This window comes from Danio rerio, chromosome 4, assembly GCF_049306965.1.
Source record: "Danio rerio strain Tuebingen ecotype United States chromosome 4, GRCz12tu, whole genome shotgun sequence".
Classification (NCBI taxonomy): Eukaryota; Metazoa; Chordata; class Actinopteri; order Cypriniformes; family Danionidae; genus Danio; species Danio rerio.
Window position 1 is genome coordinate 57,045,001 of NC_133179.1, and position 21,211 is coordinate 57,066,211.

At 43.7% G+C, this 21,211-nt stretch overlaps 3 protein-coding genes, 1 long non-coding RNA gene, 5 other non-coding genes and 1 pseudogene across 13 annotated transcripts in view; 6 read left to right on the forward strand and 4 right to left on the reverse strand.

Moving 5' to 3' along the window:
- Window positions 1–21,211, forward strand: part of LOC137491103 (uncharacterized) — a 1,183,352-nt gene that overhangs the window by 878,554 nt on the left and 283,587 nt on the right. The window lies entirely within an intron of this gene.
- Window positions 775–2,833, forward strand: LOC103910719 (uncharacterized). 3 transcript variants are annotated; one of them, XM_073948699.1, is made up of 4 exons: window positions 775–910; window positions 1,048–1,400; window positions 1,992–2,524; window positions 2,628–2,833. In XM_073948699.1, exons 1-4 carry the CDS (start codon window positions 775–777, stop codon window positions 2,755–2,757), a joined length of 1,152 nt encoding a protein of 383 aa, XP_073804800.1. In that variant the 3' UTR covers window positions 2,758–2,833. The 3 variants fall into 3 exon arrangements, with proteins under 3 accessions (XP_073804800.1, XP_073804801.1, XP_009298945.2); XM_073948700.1 differs by lacking the exons at window positions 1,992–2,524; window positions 2,628–2,833 and adding an exon at window positions 1,485–1,630; XM_009300670.5 differs by lacking the exons at window positions 775–910; window positions 1,048–1,400 and adding an exon at window positions 1,581–1,715.
- On the forward strand, window positions 3,347–7,971 carry LOC100003687 (uncharacterized). Of its 2 annotated transcripts, XR_012402529.1 has the most exons (9): window positions 3,347–3,639; window positions 3,720–4,180; window positions 4,383–4,683; window positions 4,818–5,571; window positions 5,657–5,865; window positions 5,957–6,225; window positions 6,399–6,658; window positions 6,775–7,020; window positions 7,113–7,941. XR_012402529.1 is itself a non-coding variant. In XM_073948408.1 (8 exons), exons 4-8 carry the CDS (start codon window positions 5,685–5,687, stop codon window positions 7,888–7,890), a joined length of 1,734 nt encoding a protein of 577 aa, XP_073804509.1. In that variant the 5' UTR covers window positions 3,720–4,180; window positions 4,383–4,683; window positions 4,818–5,571; window positions 5,657–5,684; the 3' UTR covers window positions 7,891–7,971. The 2 variants fall into 2 exon arrangements, 1 of the variants encoding a protein (XP_073804509.1); XM_073948408.1 differs by lacking the exon at window positions 3,347–3,639 and having other exon boundaries at window positions 7,113–7,971.
- LOC137495126 (U6 spliceosomal RNA) lies at window positions 9,804–9,873 on the reverse strand (annotated as a pseudogene).
- LOC137491171 (uncharacterized) lies at window positions 12,278–15,418 on the reverse strand. The gene is made up of 4 exons (XR_012402799.1): window positions 13,478–15,418; window positions 13,333–13,396; window positions 13,192–13,254; window positions 12,278–12,576 (listed from the first exon to the last, which is right to left on the reverse strand). It is a non-coding gene; the product is annotated as an uncharacterized lncRNA (long non-coding RNA).
- On the forward strand, window positions 15,082–15,245 carry LOC137494465 (U1 spliceosomal RNA). Its single transcript, XR_011014423.1, has one exon. It is a non-coding gene; the product is annotated as a U1 spliceosomal RNA (small nuclear RNA).
- Window positions 17,097–17,179, forward strand: trnal-cag (transfer RNA leucine (anticodon CAG)). The gene has a single exon. It is a non-coding gene; the product is annotated as a tRNA-Leu (tRNA).
- On the reverse strand, window positions 18,256–18,328 carry trnav-cac (transfer RNA valine (anticodon CAC)). The gene has a single exon. It is a non-coding gene; the product is annotated as a tRNA-Val (tRNA).
- Window positions 18,433–18,505, reverse strand: trnav-aac (transfer RNA valine (anticodon AAC)). Its single transcript has one exon. It is a non-coding gene; the product is annotated as a tRNA-Val (tRNA).
- Window positions 19,837–19,919, forward strand: trnal-cag (transfer RNA leucine (anticodon CAG)). Its single transcript has one exon. It is a non-coding gene; the product is annotated as a tRNA-Leu (tRNA).

Genomic DNA, 21,211 nt, shown 5'->3' on the forward strand with positions numbered 1-21,211 from the left:
TCGTTCATCATGGGCCAATCATACGCATTTAGAGCCGGAAAAAGAATTGATCCGTTCATCTCTCGAGTCCTCTATCGGGTCTGTGTCACTCGTTAATCACGGGCCAATCATACGCGTTTAGAGCCTGTTACGGTCTTTTTGAGTCTAGGGATGTGACCGCAACAGAAAATAAATGATTGGTGGTGGATGATGTGCAATGGCTGGAAAAATAAGAGAGAGAACTCATATCCTCAAACAGAATGGCTAAAAAACTTAGACACAAGATCAAATCAAGAAAAAGAGAAGTTTATTTACATATATCATAATATAACAAAGAAAAACAGGGTTTTAATTCAGAACGGGGCAAGGCCAAAACAACAAACAAAAACAAGCTAACCCCTAATATATTCTCTTGCTAATCTGAAATAAAAGAAACAAAAATACATAAACAAACTAACTCCTTTTTCTAAACAAAAGCAGGGGAAAACTGATTTCAAAACAAAATGGCACCCACCTTCCTACTTAACCCTCAAAATAAACAAACAAACAAATCAACCAGACTCACTTCTCTTTAGGTGAATTATTAGATGTTATCAAGAAGATCATAGAAATTAGAAGTCTGACTCCAATATCTTCACCACACAGTAGCTTATTAAGCCAAATCATATCTGTAAAGCTCTCACAAACAACAGGTCTGAATTTGGAGAAAAGCTCAGCCACTGCACTTGACACCACCAACACTGGTTTGAAGTGCAGCTCAGGTTAAATACTCTCTCTCCTCTCTAGAAAGATCCAATGATTGCTACCAGGTGGACACAGTTACCTGCAGGGAGAGAGAGAGGAAAAACACAATGCTCATTGTCCACCAAAAGATATGTCTCAGGACGCAAGCCTTGGGATAACCGCTATCACCCTCCTGGAGCATATACAGGCAAGAAATCCATTAATTAGTTGTTATGGAAGTTATTCATTAAGCTTTTAATGTACTACACAAAATGGTAATTTAAATGTTTATTTTATTATTAGTTTTATTTAATATATGTTTTTTTATTGTTTTATTTTTTTAAGGTGAATTGCTGGGAATGGAGCACCTTTACAGCCAGACCGGCAAAACCCTGACTCCGGTGCTCCAGAACCCAGAGGAGGAAGACAGGCTGGTGGAGGAAGTAGATGACGAGGATCTACAAGATGAGGGGTTTGAGGAGGAGATCATGGAGGACATCACAGTTCCAGTGCTGTATGAGGATGACCCCTGCCGTGATCTCAGAAACAGCCCCTCATCTTCGCCTCTGCCTCAGTCCCCAGCATCACTGGCTGAGCCGTCCACATCTGCTGGTGGAGAAGGACAGCTTCCTAGACCAGCCCCCTCATTGCCGTCACAGCTATCCAACTCTGGAGACAGTCTCTCTGTTGAGGCTCAGGTAAGACACATTAAGAACTTTATTTGATTTAGTCTTTTTTTATTCCACATATACTAAATTTATTTTGTATTTACCATGGAGTAGTCATTGGACCTGATGGCATTGCTGGGTGGGACAAGGTCCAGGATCTGGCTGCTTACTTGTTAGATCTTCGTGAGGCTCCTTACCTCACTGACCTGCAGGTGACAGAGGCCATCCAGCTGTGGACAGCTCTCCTGGATGTTGATAAACAGTGCATCAACTACCAGCCTCGACATCAGCCTCAGCTGACACATGGGCGCTTCAAGGCACCGAAGCACTCCGGAGTCACTCCAGGTGTGGAGAGAGCGTCAAACACTGTCTGATTGGACATCCTGGGGGTCCAGCACAGTGGCCTAGCACCAGCTGCTTGGTTGAGGCCATTTGTACAAAGCTGTTTGCCGTACCCAAGTCCACTTCGAAGAAGGCTGGTGTTTGCACCCCCAGGTGGTCTAAAATTCTGACCAATTACCACCACATCCGGGATCTGGTGCTTGGCAGTCGCAGGCTGATGGATGAAATGGTGATTCAGCTTTTTGAGTTAAATTTTTTGTGTGTGTGTGTCTGTTGTAGATGGACTACAGTGCCCAGTTTCGCAGGGAGGCCACCGGTGAGCTGACCCTTAAACCATCACCTGAGGCAGTAGCTCTTGCTGCTGCCTACAGAAAAAATCCCACTCCGGGCCGTTCATGGCCTGCGGCAAGGGTCAAGGAGGAGGCTATCGCTCGCGTGGCAGCAGCGGGTGGTGACTCGTCTTGTCACCAGCTCGTGCTCAGCGAAAGCGCCCTGCAGTTCGGCCAGTACCGGGGTAAAACCTTTAAATGGTTGCTTTCCAACGATGTTAATTATGCAGCCATGGTGCTGGCCGTGCATCAGCGGGAGCGTGAGGCTGGTGACACCAACCAGTCATTCATCATGGGAAACAAAGACGCATTGCTGCGGTATGCTGGCTTGTTTCCTGTCATGATGGCTGCCATCAGCGAGCGCCGTGTCAGAGAGGGCCATGGCACACCAGCCCAGGAAGACCAGGTTCTTGTTGGTTTTGGCAACTTTGCTGCCATGTCCTTCAAGGACCTTTATGAGGCAACGGACCGTGACAGAAAAGGGTATGGGTTGACATCTGTTACAGAGGATTCAGACAGTAACATACAGTATAGTGTTTGTCTCTCCAAGTGTAGTGTTTTTCAAAGGTGTTCTCTCTATTTTCAGATTTGTCAAGTGGGTAAAAAGGCAGAGTTCCAGACCTGGCACAAAGATGGAACTTTTCCAGAAATATATAAGGAGAAGAGATGCTGAGATGCTGCCAGGATCAGCACCTCCAGGCATGAATTTTACGTGACTTCATTTTGTTTTTATTATAATTGCTGTATAAACTTAACGCAGCTTTTGAAACAGCACTGAACAGTAATGACTTGACCTTGCTTTAAAGTGATTTTGTCATTTTTCCAGAATGTTTGCAAACTGTAAAGTGCTTTGAAAACAATTTTTATTGTGTTAAGCACAATTTAAATAAAGATGACTTAATGCTGTTTATCCTTATGTTAACAGTTGCTGCCTCCAGCTCAGCTCCTGAGGAAGAACCATCTGATGAAGCTCTGCTTGCCATAGTGTCACACATGGATGTTTCAGGTGGGAATTACGTGGGTTTAAATTTGCCCTTTAATTTAAGAATACTGTGTTATTGTACATTTATATGCCCTACTGGGCTATTGTACGTTATATAACCTGGTTTGTTATTATGTATTAGCAGCTTTCAGCTGGATGGTTTTGGAAGCAGTAAGGTAGGAGGTGTACTACACCTTCTGATCATCGGTAGCTAACCTGGCTTTTTTCCTCACAAATTGCTTTTTTTTTACCACCGACCGCCGCCATTTTTCATCCCGCTCAACATTAAACTAACTTTTTATCATCACATATTTATGCTCGTCTTCATCTCATTACAATAATTTTAATCATCACATACATTGCAACAACTAATGTTAACATGTTACTAATGCTTAATTGTAGTACTAATATCTAGCAGTAGTAAATTATTATTATTTTTTATTCTGTTAGAAGTATTACTATGAGAGATTGTGCCAATTCTATGTATCTCATTTCCTTTTTTTTTGTGCCATGCACTGTAGCTGACTTGGCTCCTGAACCACCCGTCCGGCCTGAACCTGTGCCCTCTGCGTCGAAAGCTGCTGCGCCAGAAAAGCAGCCTCTGCCCACAGAGGAAGTAAGTAAAATGACTAGTCAAAAATCAGACACCAAAAAAGTAGACATGTACATGATTTCTGTTTTTCCTTTCCCTTACAGCTGCTGCTGCCAGAAGGCTGGAAACAGACACTTCCCAAGGAGCAGCATTTGTGGGTCAGCAAGGCTCTTTTCACCAGAGACAAGTCTGGCAGACTGGCGCTGACTAAAAACTTGCGTCTCTGGTGGCATCCTCCTGGGCCCCGTCCTTTGTATTCTCAACCTCCTTCATCACCAGATGCCTTTTATCATGCAAGGCTGTTCCTGTGGGTCCCTTATCGCTTGTGGGCATACCGGCTGCTGTGTTCACAGCCTAACTGTCGGCGTCTTGGTTTCCCGATGACGGCGTGTGGACTGTACAGGACGGTCAGGAAAGTCTTGGACGTCAGTGGCTGGTACTACATGGCTACAGAATATCTTGAATGCAGGTCCTGCAAAAAAAAGCTAGCAGCCTGGTCTCAAGATATTCTTAGCCAGCTTGATCCTGTCCACAGGGAAATGTTTCCTGCAGTCTTGACCTACAGGTTGGCACATTTATTATGATTTTATATATATATATTTCACCTCCACACACACATACAATAAATGAAATGCATATAATATATTAAATAAATACTAACTAAACAAGATTATTTGTTTGACAGCACTAGTTTTAACATGGAAAAATGTCTGTTCTGATTAGTCTGATATTTAGCTGCCTTTTTGTGTGTATTTTTTATTATATAGGCTGTCCTGTGATAAGGAGATTGTGAACAGTGCAACGTCTGCCTACCGAAGCCTGTGTGTCAGGCACAGAGAGCAATGGATTGCCCAGACAACCCATTATCTCTCTGTGGTTGGGAAGTTCCCAGACTGCACCACAGATCCCAGCAGTCTCGCTGCCCGGCTACCTCAGATGGTGCCTGTGCCTTGTCCGTCATGGCTGCTGTCAGTGTATGCTAAAGATGTACTGACACGGCTGCCTGAACTAAAGGCTAGGGTGACCTCCATCTATGGAACCATCCTAAAGATGGATTCCACTAAAAAGGTAAAAATACACACACTGATAACATCATTGCCACATTACTGTTTTGTTATTTAATTTATTTGTCACAATATGTTATTTTCCAACCGTAAAACAACAGGTCTTCTATAATATTACTATATTTCATCCTGTATTAGGTCACTAAGAAACTGGCTGATGAGGCTGCTGGCACTGCAGCATGGGTCACAGATGTGGGCAACGAGTTTGGCCAGGTTCTCATGTGTGTCCTCACTGAGGCAGAGGGTGATGGCCTGCTTCCCATGTGCTCTGGACTCGTGGAGCGCTACCGGAGAGCTGGAGAAGTTCCTCCCCAACTTCTCTATGTGGACCGGGACTGTTGCTCTGCCACTGGGAAAGGAAAGGCGGCTGCAATGTTTAGCGAGTGGGACCAGCTCATTGTCAGGCTGGATGTGTGGCACTTCATGCGGCGGTTTACCGTTGGAGTGACCACAGACAGCCACCCGCTTTATGCACCCTTCATGAAGCGCCTCACTGCTTGCATCTTTGAATGGGATGCTTCAGATGTGGAGAGGCTAATGGAGGCCAAGCGGTTGACAGGCTGCCAGCCCACTGCCAAAGAACTGGCAAAGCATTGCCCCCGCCGCACTCGAGGGGCCCAGGAGACCATGCAGCTTCTTGAGAAGCTGCTACAAGACTTCATGGGGGCCACTGACACCATGGGGATTAGACTTCTGGACCAGGAGAGGATGCAAGAGATCTGGCAGACCCAGCAGCGCCACGTTCATTGCATCCAGGACCCGCCAGGTGTACAGCTGTACAGGAAAACAGGGCAGGTGACCAGGGAGGGGGTCATTCTGCCAGTGTATCGCTGTGCACGTGGCTCCACATCTCTGGAGTCATTCCACCTGCACCTAAATCGCTTCGTCCCAGGTTAACATTACCCAAAGAATGCCACTTGTTGTTTATTTGTGTGTTTGTACTATGATTTTACAATCATTTCTAAATTTGTTTTTAGGTACAAGTGCAAATGCTTTGCATTTCAAATGTACCTGCTGGAAGGCCTGGTGCAGTGGAATGAGGCACGTGGGGTCGCTGCAGTAGAGGGTGCCCGCAGAGAGAACATCTGCTACGGTGGCCAGCTGCTGCAGTACTGCAATATACTGAGCCAGCAGCTCCTGGGACAGAAACTGGTGCAGGATTACACCAGCCCCGGTGAATATACAGGTATTGCATTAATGCAGACATTTTATTTTAGCTGTTTTCCAGCCATTTCATTATTTAAAGCATTTATGCAATAAACTCTGTATTTCTACAGGAGAGCTTATTGGTGTGGAATACTTGTATTCTCAGACCAATAGAGCTCTAGAGGAAGACCTGGCTAAAGATCCTGATGTTCCCGATGACCTTCAGGATGAAGACCTACTGGCTGATCTGGAGGGCGATGAGGGGTTTGAGGATGCATACCTCGACGAGCCCACTGAATTTATGGAGCTTGAGGGCAACCTCCAAAACCCCTCTCAGCCCTCATCCCAGACAGACCCAGCAGCTGTGTCTTCCTCTCCTGCGTCGTCCAGTCAGAGCCAGGTCAATGAACACTCAAACACACTGTGTACACTGTGATGTCATGATACGTGATGATTCTGATATTTAATTTTACAACAAAGGAATGGCTAACTTTGAGTAAAATTTAATAAAAAGTCATTTCATATTGGTACATTTATTTATTTATTAATTTGTTTGTTTGTTTTCATGTACAGATGGAGAGTGTGGGACCAGATGGCCAACCTGGATATGACCATGTCATTAGACTGGCTGACTGTCTGGTTGACCTGCGGCATCAGGGGTTTGTCACGCAGAGTATGGTAGATAAGATTGTCATGCTGTGGAACCACCTAGCAGATCATGACAAGGGACCTCTCATCTATCCCCCCCGCCACCGTGACAAACTGCTGAAGGGTCGCTTTAAGGTCAGCCATTCGAAGACCAATGTAACCCCTGGCACAGATAGTCTAAAGAGGTAGCTTTTTTTGTATTCTGTTTTTTTTTTTTCTATTCATAGCAAGTCTTGGAACCAGCGTTATTGATGTGGTTGACTGATATGTGTCTTATGGTATGTCCCTTTTTATTTCACAGATGCTTCCTTGGTGAAGGTGGACCTGCACAGTGGCCCAGTGCAAGCCGTCTAGTGGAAGCTATCTGCCTGGCTCTCTGCAGAATCCACCCTGCCGGGCAAACCATCTCCGGAGTTCGTGTGAACCGATGGGCTGCCATTCTAAGGGACTACAGGAAGATCCGTGATGTAGTCTTGGGCAGCCCCGGAATCATGGCTCAAACTAAATTAAAACTGTTTGAGCTGAACCAGCTTACCATCTCACAGTGGTAGGTTCAGTATTTATTGTTCTTGTTTGTGTCTCCTTTCATATTCAAAATAATTTGACACCTATACTAACTATTGTCTTTTCTGTTCATAGGTTCAACGCACGAACAAAGACGCAAGAGAGGGAGGTTTTGCAGCAGGACATCGAGGCGTTCTCTGCTCCTCTGGTGGCCCCTGTACCGCTCCCACCGGTGCTACAAAAACTGCCGGAAGCAGTCCAGCACGGACACTCGTGTTTCGAGTCTGCAATACCGCAGGATGCGTCTGGACAGGCAGCACCGCGTTCTCGAGGCCGACCGCCTCCTGTGGGCACAGTGGCAGCATCTGTCAAACCTGGTCCTCATGTCTCTCCTGGCACAGCCACTTACCTCACACCTGCCTCCACATCAGCACCTTTTGCAGCACTTGCATTTACCGCAGCACTTGAATCATCTTCTGCAGGCTTTGCTAAGACTGTTGCTTTTCCTGCTGGTGCTGCACCTGTTCCTGCTGGTGCTGCACCTGTTCCTGCTGGTGCTGCACCTGTTCCTGTTCCTGCTGGTGCTGTGCCTCTTTCTGTTCCTGCTGGTGCTGCGCCTGTTACTGTTGTTGGAGTACTCGCACCAGTTGCTGCGCCAGATGAAAAGAGGGTGCCAAAGACCACAGCGTGGCGGCGGAAAAAGTTGGCGGAGGCAGCCGCTGCAGCAGCAGCTCAAGGTTTGACTCCCCGAAAAAGACAAGCACCTCAGCAGTTCCTATGCCAAAAGTGTGGCCAGCCAAAAACTAAAGAATTTGGCCATAGCCAGTTCAGAGGCGTCCACTTTTGTGCAAAGGCTTCTGGGAAAACTGTGGCGCAGTGGATGGAGGAAGTTAAAAAAGGAGAGACAAAATAGACTATAAAAATGACCAATTTTGTACATTTGTTCTAAATGTTTATTTTGTTTAAAAAAATAAATAAAAATAAAAAATAAATAAATATATATATATATATATATATATATATATATATATATATATATATATATATATATATATATATATATATATATATACTTGTATATGTTTTAGGGCTTTATGATACCTTAGAAAAATTTGATTACTTCTAAAATAACATTTCCCTAGAAAAATGCAGCTTTTTGTGTGTGTGTTAATAAATAATTTACTTAATATTAAACGGATAAAAGATCATTTTTAGATGCAATTTAACTCCTAATTCTAAAAATTTTAAGTCTAAAAACACTGTCAAGGTGATTGGCTGTTGTCATTTTCTTTTTTCTTAACTTTTGCAGTTAGTGTTGATTTTTAGCTCTGGGTTAAGCTTTGAGCTGCTCAAGCAAATAGCTGAGCAGCAACTACTGGGAAGGTAGTTTATAAAATAATAATTTATCATACGTTTGTGATTTTTATATCCCATATACTGTTGTGATAACAAAATTAATATTTCACTATATTGTACAGCCCTAATATGTTAAAAGTATAAATAGTTATATATTTTGTGTAAATAAACTTTTTCTAATCTCTGAGTATGTTTCAGCTTTTTTTCTTTTCTTTTTTTTATAAGATATTTGTTCAGTAGCTACAGTATCCCAAGAGTGGGTTATCTGTTGTGACTCAAATAACTTAATTTATATTACACTTTAAATAATTTTTTTCTATTCGTTTATTGCAAACAAGAGTTAAAGAACTTGTTTAATAAAATAAAACTTCCAAAAATACACTGCGTACACATATTCATGTGATGGCTTTAACATTATCATTGTGTAATTTAAGGGTCCTGTATTTTATTGATAAACAAGTTATAAAAAATAGAGTTTACCTAACAGTAAAAAACAATTGTGGTATAAAATTATATTGTAAATTAAACTTAAGTAAATGTTCAATATAAATGCAGTAACACCTAAAAATTATGTGTATATGTTAATGTAACTGTGAAAATTAAAGTAAATAAAATACAACTTTAAAATATATTTAATTATATTCTTAATTTATTAAACTTAAAAGTAATAGTAAACCTATTTAAATATTAATGCCTAATATTTATATTTTAGACTCTTTTAATTATAATATATTTTAATTATTATATATATTATAGATATATATTTTTATATCCTATAACCTAATATTTTTAGGTACTATGATCATTTTGTTTAAATATTTTATTACATGCTATTCAATATTAATAAATAAGTTACCTAAATGTTAGGTAACCTTAAACTGAATGTTTTAATTTAACATCAGTTACCCTATACAATATTCAATTTAAAAGTCAATATTTCAGTATGTTTTATTATTGAACTATTAAAATATTTTATTACTTAAAAAAATATAAAATATAAGTCATAATTATAGAAACATTTTAGCTAGCTATGTTGTAAATAAACATACAATATTTAAAGATATTTGAATACATTTATTACAAAATATACTTTTTTTATTATTAAATGTAACTCCTTTAAAATGAATTTTCTTTTTCAAATTATTCAGTTACATTGTAATACACATTCTTGATTGCCTGCTATACAATGACAGCTGTCCACATGGCTACTTAATATGCACCTGTCATACCCCAGAAAGCACATGGCTACTTGTTATGCCAGTTTCAGGTAGCCTGCCAGCCCGCCCCTGGGCCCGCCTTTGATTTTTTACCATATTGGGCATTTCTTTAATTTCAGCAAGCATGAGCACCCTTCAAGGCCACAGGTGACCCCAATGGGGTTCAGGGGTCACTACCCTGCAGTCCAAGGCCATGTGACGTCGAGAGGATCGCTGGGGGCCGCAGGGTGGGGACAGAGAAGATCCATCAGGTTCCTTTGCGCAGGGGCCATGCTAATCTTCTCTGTATCGATCCAAGTATATGTTTTTTTTTTTTCAAAACATCAGTTCAGAAGCATATAAAAATATCATTTACAAACATTCCTTATGACATTATGTTGGTTTCAAAACAGGAAAACAACAAGCATAATCATTCTGGCAAATCTATTTTCAAACCATCTAGTGAGTACGTAATATAAGGAGTATTCAACATAAACGTTTTGTAAAATTCAGTCTCTTTTTCTTCCATTCTAAAATATTGTTCCACAGTTTTAATATAGTTTTCCAGTTTCTTTTATACATTGTCCATAACTCCATTTTAGCATGTTTATTTTTAACAATGTTTCTCCTTTCTCAAATTACAGTTCTTGCAACTGATAGAAACAAATAGGCAATTCTTGTTTTACTTCCATTAAAACTAGGGATGCACGATATATCGGCGCCCATATCGTTATTGTCCGATAAATGCTATTTTTAAGATTATCGTTATCGATCCGATGTTGACACCTTGCAATTTCGAAATCATATCTTTTTTGCTTCAAGTATAGACTATTCAGTTCATAAGAGCAGTTCAATCTTTTATGAAGTTTGCTGTATAAAAATATAACAATTTAAAATATTTATTATTATCGGCCTATACATATCGGCTATCGGCCTCCAAGTCTGAAGAATTATCAGTTATCGGTATCAGCCAAAAAATCCATATCGTTGCATCCCTAATTAAAACCAAATAAAAATATTTTATACCATTCTGTCTCCTCCTCAATCAGTTTTACTTTTCATCATTTGTTTAATACTTTCTTTTAACTTTGCCATAAATGTATTAAATTCAACACATTTTAAAAACAAATGCATAATACCTTCATTTTCCAGTCCACATATTTTGCATAATGCATTCTCACTGCTTCCAATTTGTGCCAGTTTTGTTTCAGTGAAAATAACATTATGTCTGATGAAATAATCCAACGTTTCAATTTTTGCGTCTAAATATTTCCATTTTAAATTCTTCCAGATTCCCTCTTTGTCTATTTCCACAAATATTTTTTTCCAAAATTGTTCTGAAACTGGTCTTTTATGCACTTTGTTTCTGAAACAAATGTAGAAATTTTTGAGAAAACATTCTTGAAAATCTTTCCCATTTTCCTTTAAAAACATTTTCACATTATTCCTTCATTCGAATCTATGATTTCAAAACTTTCTGGATCCACACCTACAAATGTTTCCATAATTTATTGTCCACCCAAACTAAATAATGAATTTCTAAATGACTTTGCTGCTTTTTAACACATATTACCACCCTCTCACCTAATATTATGGTTTTAGGAGATTTTAATATTCATGTGGATAATTTTAATAACTCCCTTACAAGAGATTTTATATCCTGTCTTGAGAGCTTTGGACTTCAACAGCATGTCAATGTTCCCACACACTCTAAAGGACACACCCTCAACCTCATCTGCTGCTCTGGTGTTTCACCCATTGACCTCTCTGCTGAGGAACTCCCTATAACGGATAATTTTCTCCTCTGATTTAATTTTGCACTCTCTCTTTCTTCCACCAAATCTCTCCGTACTATTTCCTTCCGTAACATAAAACATATTAATTTAGAATCCTTTTTTTGCTAGTATTAACTCTCTTCCTGAAATTACTAACCTTTCATCACCAAATGATTTAGTTTCTCATTACAACACTGGACTTCACTAAAAGTCTCTGTAATAAAGTTCACGGCCCTTTGGCCGCGAGAACCGAGAAGGAGGCGGAGAACCGACGTAGTTTAAAAATATTTATTAATAACAGGGACGGCAGCTCCTCACGGAGACAATGGGGGGGTTGGCGCCACAGCCCCTGCGAGACCTATATGAGATGGGCCGAGAGAACAGGAGATGAAAAAAAAGGAAAGACAGAGTACACCAGGAAAGGGGAGAGAGGAAAATGAAAAAAAAAATTGGGGTTCGGTTCTCCAGACACGCTGCCACTCGGTCCTCCACCAGCTGAGAGATGCGATGACGTGCTGGGAGCCCTGTGGAGGAATCTATCCACCCGTCTGTCTTCTGGCGTCCGGCGGCGGTTCTCCTGGCTGGCTGGCGGCATCTCTGGTCTCCTGCTCCGCTTCCGTGGATGGATGCAGGCTCTGGCATCATGGTGGATCGCGGCAACTCCCCCGGGTTCTGTGGGATGGCTCCCTTCAGCACTTTCCCCTTCGGTGGTGAGCCCTGCGTCTCCTGCTCCTCCCCATGCTGGGAGACGGCAGCAGGCAGATCCTTTCCTCGCCAGCCTCAGGCCGCCCCGGCACTCTGGGCAGACGAACAGGTTTCTCCCCCACTCTGGTTAACTCCCAAACACTCGCCCCTCTCTCAGCGGCAAGGGCATCTGGACAACGCGTCCCTCCTTCTCCCGGGCTTCGGCACCACTGTAATAAAGTTCATGGCCCTTTGGCCGCCAGAAAGAAGGAGGCGGAGAACCAACGCAGTTTTAAAATATTTATTAATAACAGGGACGGCAGTCTCCGTGTCTAAACCAAAACGGACGGACGGCAGCTCCTCACGAAGACTGCCGTCAAACTGAAAGCAAAAGTAAAATATGTCCGGGCCCGGTCCTCTCTCGGCTTCCTCTGCCATAGTTCCTCCTTTTATGGTCCAGAGCTCCTTCCGTGGGATCCGAGGCAGGTGCGCACCGCAGGTGTATCCACTTACGCGGTGGCCTTACTCCGTTCCCACGGCTCTCGGCCACGCCCCCTCGCCACAGTCTCATATGGATTTTTTGAACATCTGACAGAAATAAAGTCAATCAGGTAAGCAATGAGCCTAGCTGCTGCTGCTTCTCTTCTGTTTCTGCATATTAACAGCAGGTGTTCATCATCAGTCCTCAATCATCACTTAATTAAACTCATCATCGGCTCATTAACTTTACTCTGCTGCTGAGTAAATTTTGCTCATATGCTCAAATTTTGCTCATTTGCTCAAATTTTGGATCATATGTTTTGTCCCAGCTAAGATCTTAAAATGTTCTTTACTTCTCATAGTAACAAATAATGATAATAATTGTCATGGTCACATATATTGCTGTATATGAAGGGATATTTATTTATTAGCATGATGGTTGCTATATTTTAATGAAACAACTGTTTACTATGTGAATGGAGCTATCAAACCGACACGAGCGTTGAAAATAATACATAAGCTAAACTTTTTCAGGTTTTGTGCAGCCATATATACATATAAGTAATATCACAGTATAAAAATAACCTACAACACGAAATCTCTAGGACAGGTGAACTTTCTGACGACACAGCGTCACCAGCACAGACCAAACACTGCACAAAGAATGAGATATTTTAAACATGATGTGACCTTAGCATTAATGTAACAATAAAAATAACTTACCGCACAAAATCTCTGTAATGGATGAACGTCTGACAGCGCAGCGTCAGGCACACAGACAAAATACTGCACACACAGTGAAATATTTTAAATGTGATGTGAGCAAAACATACTGTTTATCAGAACAGGATAAAAATAACCTACCGCTCTAAATCACTATGACAGGTGTACTTGCTGACAGCGCAGCCTCACGAACAAAGACAAAATGCTGCACAAAGAGTGAAAAACTTCGAACATGATGTAACCAGAACATATTGTGCATCAATATAACAGTATAAAAATAACTTACCACACGAAATCTCAACAACAGGTGTACTTTCTGAAGGCGCAGCCTCACGAATACTGCTCAAAAAGTGAGATATTTCAAACATGTCGTGAACAAAACATACTGTGCATCAATATAACAGTATAAAAATAACTTTCCACACAAAATCACTTTAACATACGAATTAATCTCGACAGCAGATGAACTTTCTGACCTGATAAATTGAGCATTCAGAGCAAGAGAAACTTTGGAAAATCCTCAGCGCTGATTGGCCCTGATTTTAAACTTTAGACAATGCATCCCTCCGATTAGCCCAGGGTCTAAGCAAACTGTAGACAATCGCGGCTTCTCGTTGGACGAGAGTCTACAGTCTACAGTTACCATTGCACGTTCCCTGGGCAGATGTCTGCGAACTCCCCAAATGTGGGAATCTCGACTGCATAATTTCTGGTAGTGGGGGACTGCGTTCGCGCTCTCCCCTGAGCACAGTGGTTCAAGACAGAGTTCAGGCGGTAGCGTCGGGCCCGGCTGGAGCGGCGCTTCCCTCTCTTCCTCGTCCTTTGCCAAGCCTCTTTTGCTCCAGTAGAGCTGCGCACGCCTGTGGAAGGCCTGCCCACCCGTCGCTGGAAGAGTCTGTTCTGACGCCGAAAACTACTCGAAAGGTCCCCCCTCAAAGCGGTTTGACCAGGTGAAGGAACACGCAAAGAGAGCCCCCGGTGGCTTTTGTCCGCCAAGCGAGTGTGCCCTGTGGAATGTCAGGATTTTATTTGCCGGCCTGCCGCTGTTACTGATGGAACGAATGCAGACCGTGTGAAAGGTCATCATTTTATCTGCCATTAAGTAAGCGAACGCTTCTGCTCGGATCAGAGGTAACTTTGTTTCAAGAACTGCAATCTTTTGCAGACGTCTGTGGCGTTTTAGGCAGAGGGACGGTTCTAAACCAATCTGAACCAGAGGCAATTTCGCAGCCAGCCGTCGGTGGTTTCCCGTCCCAGGAATGTAAGGTGCTTGCAGCGAGAGGTTGTTTCGTTAGCGCTTCCGCTTTCGTCAGTGAAATTCTTTTGCGGAACGTTTGTAGATCCCGTCGTGTTCTTCAAGCTATGTCGTTTGAGCACTGTGCTGATAGGCTGACGTAAGAAAACAGGACACAAAATATACAAGGCAAGAGTGCAAAGCACGGAGCTCTAGGCAAAGGCGGTCCGAACCGCAGCAAAGCAGGAGGTCGACATGTCCAAATAGACCAAATCAGAAACTAAGCAGAGAAAAACGACATCTGTAGAGAAAGAAAACAGATGGAGGAAAAGAAAGAAAGAACAGGAGGATCCCCTCCCCTCCCCCCATAGAGGGTCTGTTATCCCCAGATCGAGTGCGTCCAGTGGAATCCATGTGTTGGCAGCCCCAACTGATGACAAAACACAAAGCAAGCATCTGGAGGAAGCTCAAACTCTTCATGCGTTGCCACAGTTACTAGCGAGTGGTTTGCAGGCACAGGCACGTCTGCTGCAAGTACAGCGCCGTCAGGGGACAGGGGTTGCTGGCCCATTCCCCATGCTCGGTTGCTGGGCATCACCGCCCTGGAGTACGGCCGATAGAAAACGGCGGCTGCCATTTGCGCTACCCGGCAACTCATACCTACCTGGCAGGGGAGATACCATGATCAAGAAGGTGGTTCACCCAGGGCGAGGCTTGGCCATTGCACTCTGGCCACGCTGACCCCTGCGAATTCCCCAAATGTTGGAATCTCGACGTCATAATTTCTGGTAGTGGGGGACTGCGTTCGCGCTCTCCCCTGAGTACAGTGGTTCAAGACAGAGTTCAGGCAGTAGCGTCGGACCCGGCTGGAGCGGCGCTTCCCTCTCTTCCTCGTCTTTTGCCAAGCCTCTTTTGCTTCAGTAGAGCCGCGCGCCTGTGGAAGGCCTGCCCACCCGTCGCTAGAAGAGTCTGTTCTGACGCCGAAAACTACTCGAAAGGTCCCCCCTCAAAGCGGTTTGACCAGGTGAAGGAACACGCAAAGAGAGCCCCCGGTGGCTTTTGTCCGCCAAGCGAGTGTGCCCTGTGGAATGTCAGAATTTTATTTGCCGGCCGGCCGCTGTTACTGACAGAACGAATGTAGACCGTGTGAAAGGTCATCATTTTTTCTGCCATTGAGTAAGCGAACGCTTCTGCTCGGATCAGAGGTAACTTTGTTTCAAGAACTGCAATCTTTTGCAGACGTCTGTCGTTTAAGGTTTGCAGGGAATTTTTTCGTCAAATCCTCGTACAACGTCAAGTCATGACATTTGACAGATCCACGCCCTAGTATCATGGGTCATCCAGTGAGCAGAGAGCCATAAAACAAGGATAAAACAAGGATAAAACAAGGCGTACGCGTTGGTCAATCGAGCGGACAAAGCCAACTCAGCGTGACAAGCTCCCTGCAGGTATTAGGGCCAATTTACAATCCGGGCCCGACACAGCTGTACAGGTCCTTGCGAAATGTCCCCTTTCGTCACATTTGAAGCACCTGAATTCTGGGCGTTCCTTCATCACATTTTCTGAGCTCATGCATAGTCGACTGGTTTTTACCTGATTGGTGTGCATGACTCTAAAGTGCTGTGGCGCTTCCGCCGTCTCGATTTTGGTACTGTATGGTAAGGAGACCATCTCTTCCGGAAATCTGTTTTTTACAAACCTTGTTCCATCTTCTATGTTTGTGCCAGGATACAATCTTCTTTTAATTTTAGATATGGGGAAAACTCCCCATCTCTCTAGCTTGCTTAAAATTTCTTCATTTGCTAGGTAAACAGGCAGATGCTTGAACGAAACAACATAGTCTCTGTTTTGTAACCTCCGTACTTCAGATTTCACTCCTTTAATTGTCAATCCATTGTCTATTAAAATTTCGGTGTCATCTTCAGTCTCCATTGTTACTTCATACTCCCTTTGTTTGTTTGGGTCTCACCGCCAGCATTCTTCCTTCTCCAATCAGCTCCGTGACTGCTTTGGTTATATCAAATCTTCTTGCATCTTTTACATTTTCTACTTCTACAGTTACTGTTGCTTCCTTTGTGCATACTCTTCTTTGTACCTCTTGCTTATCCTTACCTTTCTCACCTCTTCGTTGGCCGGGCTCTTCATTTTATTTATCTCTTTGTCTGTTGTCAAGTCCATTTTCTTTACCTCTCCGTCTATTATCCAGCCCATTTTCTTTATCCTTTCTTGCAAGTCCCTCCATCTCCATGTCGTTGCCGGGGAATCTGTCCATGATTAAAAATAAAACACACTACATAACCACCCTTCAGTCAGCAAAATGCTGCTGTTAGGTGGTTTTTAAAGACAAAAAGAAAACAAACAAACAAAAACACTCAAGGTCAATAAACAAAAAGGTAGACAAACAAAATGGGGAGAGCCTTTCTCTCCTTACTGCTGCCAACTCACTTCCTGTTTGCTCTATAGCCCCCTCAGGGTGGTGTGGCCGTAAGCAATGACAGCTGTCAAGTGTTGGCTATTGAAACTAGGCGCAGCCCCAGGAGGCGAGCACAGATTAGCTGCCTGCAGCGCCAATGAGCTGGACAGCCGGAGCTGGGCAAGCTGTGAAGCACCAGATTCCATGTCACGGTACTGCGGTGTGGCTCCCAGGAGACAGCTCCTGCCAAGCTTGCATGTCAGGATGGCCGAGCAGTCTAAGGCGCTGCGTTCAGGTCGCAGTCTCCCCTGGAGGCGTGGGTTCGAATCCCACTTCTGACAAACCGAGCCTGCGGCAGTACGCTCAGGCTGAATTCTTTAACTCTCTGCCCCCATGTCCGAACGATACAGTAACACTGACAAAGTGCTGCATCACGCGGGCTTTAATGCAAGTGCACTGAAAGGGGATCAAAAGAATTGTCCTGGGATGGTGTTGCTTTTTAAGGTTTGCAGGGCATTTTTTTCGTCAAATCCTCGTACAACGTCAAGTCATGACATTTGACAGATCCATGCCCTTGTATCGTGGATCATCCAGTGAGCAGAGAGCCAATTGAGAATGTGCGTAAAAGCAAATCTGAATGTTTCCGCCCAGTTGCTAACAGGAGACCCTCCGCTTGTAAAGCCATCGTGATAACCACAGGAGCCTCCGGTTAGGGTGAGAGCACTGTCTTGTGGTGCCAGCGCAGAGAGACGGAAAGTCACTTTCCACAATGTTTTCATTCAATGTTCTACGCTGGTGGAATCACCTTCCCATTCCCACTCGGATTACGGATACACCGGTGTCCTTCAAACGACAGCGAACACCCATCTCTTCAGAGTACACCCGAACCCCGGTGAATATCCCTCTCTCTAAAGAAAACGAAACTCCTACTCCAGCACTAAATTCTCTGAGCACAAACAAATTACTTGGAATAAATAGCCCTTTTTCGTATGCATTGCCTCGTCTTGTTGAATACCTCCACTATTGTATGTCGCTTTGGACAAAAGTGTCCGCTAATTGTATGCTTCCGCCCAGTTTCGAACAGGAGACCTTTAGCGTGTAATGCAAACATGATAAACACTACACTACGGAAACCAATAGGCCAGTGCTGCTTCAAGTATTTATAGTCTTTTTTTATAGAGCTGTCTTGTACGGTCTGCACCGTGAAGGGCCAGCAAACGCACTGGCCACCTGCTCATGCACAACACAAAGCTAAAAGAAATCAGATTCTACGCAAGTTTGCGACACCGCGAGGGGCGGTAAACACTGAGCTGAAATCAAACTTCTAGCCTCACACCGCTCTGCAGAAAGAATGTTTTCAGTGAACGTCAGTACTCAACAGAAGCCTGATTTGACAATTGTCATAAAAGCCAGAGGTTGTTTCCGCCCAGTTTCGAACTGGGGACCTTTCGCGTGTGAGGCGAACGTGATAACCACTACACTACAGAAACCTTCAGGCAGATCGAGCTGATAACCCTTTTTGATTGGGTGCCTGTCGACGATCATTGCTGGTGCGGCAGTGGATGCTATTATTTTCTCGCCAAAAGAAGAGCACTGTTTCTGCTCGGTTTCGAACCGAGGACCTTTCGCGTGTTAGGCGAACGTGATGACCACTACACTACAGAAACCCCACAAGTGCTTTCACCAGCGAAGTTAGGCCTGCAAGGATAAAACAAGGCGTACGCGTTGGTCAATCGAGCGGACAAAGCCAACTCGGCGTGACAAGCTCTCTGCAGGTATTAGGGCCAATTTACAATCCGGGCCCGACACAGCTGTACAGGTCCTTGCGAAATGTCCCCTTTCGTCACATTTGAAGCACCTGAATTCTGGGCGTTCCTTCATCACATTTTCTGAGCTCATGCATAGTCGACAGGTTTTTACCTGATTGGTGTGCATGACTCTAAAGTGCTGTGGCGCTTCCGCCGTCTCGATTTTGGTACTGTATGGTAAGGAGACCATCTCTTCCGGAAATCTGTTTTTTACAAACCTTGTTCCATCTTCTATGTTTGTGCCAGGATACAATCTTCTTTTAATTTTAGATATGGGGAAAACTCCCCATCTCTCTAGCTTGCTTAAAATTTCTTCATTTGCTAGGTAAACAGGCAGATGCTTGAACGAAACAACATAGTCTCTGTTTTGTAAACTCCGTACTTCAGATTTCACTCCTTTAATTGTCAATCCATTGTCTATTAAAATTTCGGTGTCATCTTCAGTCTCCATTGTTACTTCATACTCCCTTTGTTTGTTTGGGTCTCACCGCCAGAATTCTTCCTGCTCCAATCAGCTCCGTGACTGCTTTGGTTATATCAAATCTTCTTGCATCTTTTACATTTTCTACTTCTACAGTTACTGTTGCTTTCTTTGTGCATACTCTTCTTTGTACCTCTTGCTTATCCTTACCTTTCTCACCTCTTCGTTGGCCGGGCTCTTCATTTTATTTATCTCTTTGTCTGTTGTCAAGTCCATTTTCTTTCCCTCTCCGTCTATTATCCAGCCCATTTTCTTTATCCTTTCTTGCAAGTCCCTCCATTTCCATGTCGTTGCCGGGGAATCTGTCCATGATTAAAAATAAAACACACTACATAACCACCCTTCAGTCAGCAAAATGCTGCTGTTAGGTGGTTTTTAAAGACAAAAAGAAAACAAACAAACAAAAACACTCAAGGTCAATAAACAAAAAGGTAGACAAACAAACTGGGGAGAGCCTTTCTCTCCTTACTGCTGCCAACTCACTTCCTGTTTGCTCTATAGCCCCCTCAGGGTGGTGTGGCCGTAAGCAATGACAGCTGTCAAGTGTTGGCTATTGAAACTAGGCGCAGCCCCAGGAGGCGAGCACAGATTAGCTGCCAGCAGCGCCAATGAGCTGGACAGCCGGAGCTGGGCAAGCTGTGAAGCACCAGATTCCATGTCACGGTTCTGCGGTGTGGCTCCGAGGAGACAGCTCCTGCCAAGCTTGCATGTCAGGATGGCTGAGCGGTCTAAGGCGCTGCGTTCAGGTCGCAGTCTCCCCTGGAGGCGTGGGTTCGAATCCCACTTGTGACAAACCGAGCCTGCGGCAGTGCGCTCAGACTGAATTCTTTAACTCTCTGCCCCCATGTCCGAATGATACAGTAGCACTGACAAAGTGCCGCATCACGCGGGCTTTAATGCAAGTGCACTGAAAGGGGATCAAAAGAATTGTCCTGGGATGGTGTTGCTTTTTAAGGTTTGCAGGGCATTTTTTTCGTCAAATCCTCGTACAACGTCAAGTCATGACATTTGACAGATCCATGCCCTTGTATCGTGGATCATCCAGTGAGCAGAGAGCCAATTGAGAATGCGCGTAAAAGCAAATCTGAATGTTTCCGCCCAGTTGCTAACAGGAGACCCTCCGCTTGTAAAGCCATCGTGATAACCACAGGAGCCTCCGGTTAGGGTGAGAGCACTTTCTTGTGGTGCCAGCGCAGAGAGACGGAAAGTCACTTTCCACAATGTTTTCATTCAATGTTCTACGCTGGTGGAATCACCTTCCCATTCCCACTCGGATTACGGATACACCGGTGTCCTTCAAACGACAGCTAACACCCATCTCTTCAGAGTACACCCGAACCCCGGTGAATATCCCTCTCTCTAAAGAAAACGAAACTCCTACTCCAGCACTAAATTCTCTGAGCACAAACAAATTACTTGGAATAAATAGCCCTTTTTCGTATGCATTGCCTCGTCTTGTTGAATACCTCCACTATTGTATGTCGCTTTGGACAAAAGTGTCCGCTAATTGTATGCTTCCGCCCAGTTTCGAACAGGAGACCTTTAGCATGTAATGCAAACATGATAAACACTACACTACGGAAACCAATAGGCCAGTGCTGCTTCAAGTATTTATAGTCTTTTTTTATAGAGCTGTCTTGAACGGTCTGCACCGTGAAGGGCCAGCAAACGCACTGGCCACCTGCTCATGCACAACACAAAGCTAAAAGAAATCAGATTCTACGCAAGTTTGCGACACCGCGAGGGGCGGTAAACACTGAGCTGAATTCAAACTTCTAGCTTCACACCGCTCTGCAGAAAGAATGTTTTCAGTGAACGTCAGTACTCAACAGAAGCCTGATTTGACAATTGTCATAAAAGCCAGAGGTTGTTTCCGCCCAGTTTCGAACTGGGGACCTTTCGCGTGTGAGGCAAACGTGATAACCACTACGGAAACCTTCAAGCAGATCGAGCTGATAACCCTTTTTGATTGGGTGCCTGTCAAAGATCATTGCTGGTGCGGCAGTGGATGCTATTATTTTCTCGCCAAAAGAAGAGCACTGTTTCTAGCTTGCTTAAAATTTCTTCATCTGCTAGGTAAACAG

Bases quoted from the DNA above. Each gene is read 5' to 3' on its own strand.
- LOC103910719 (XM_073948699.1), top strand. From the start codon at position 775: ATGATTGCTACCAGGTGGACACAGTTACCTGCAGGGAGAGAGAGAGGA. The intron at 911-1,047 runs GCAAGAAATCCA...TATTTTTTTAAG, and splicing joins CCCTCCTGGAGCATATACAG to GTGAATTGCTGGGAATGGAG. The intron at 1,401-1,991 runs GTAAGACACATT...TGTCTGTTGTAG, and splicing joins GTCTCTCTGTTGAGGCTCAG to ATGGACTACAGTGCCCAGTT.
- LOC100003687 (XM_073948408.1), top strand. From the start codon at position 5,685: ATGTACCTGCTGGAAGGCCTGGTGCAGTGGAATGAGGCACGTGGGGTC. The intron at 5,866-5,956 runs GTATTGCATTAA...GTATTTCTACAG, and splicing joins CAGCCCCGGTGAATATACAG to GAGAGCTTATTGGTGTGGAA. The intron at 6,226-6,398 runs GTCAATGAACAC...TTTCATGTACAG, and splicing joins CGTCGTCCAGTCAGAGCCAG to ATGGAGAGTGTGGGACCAGA.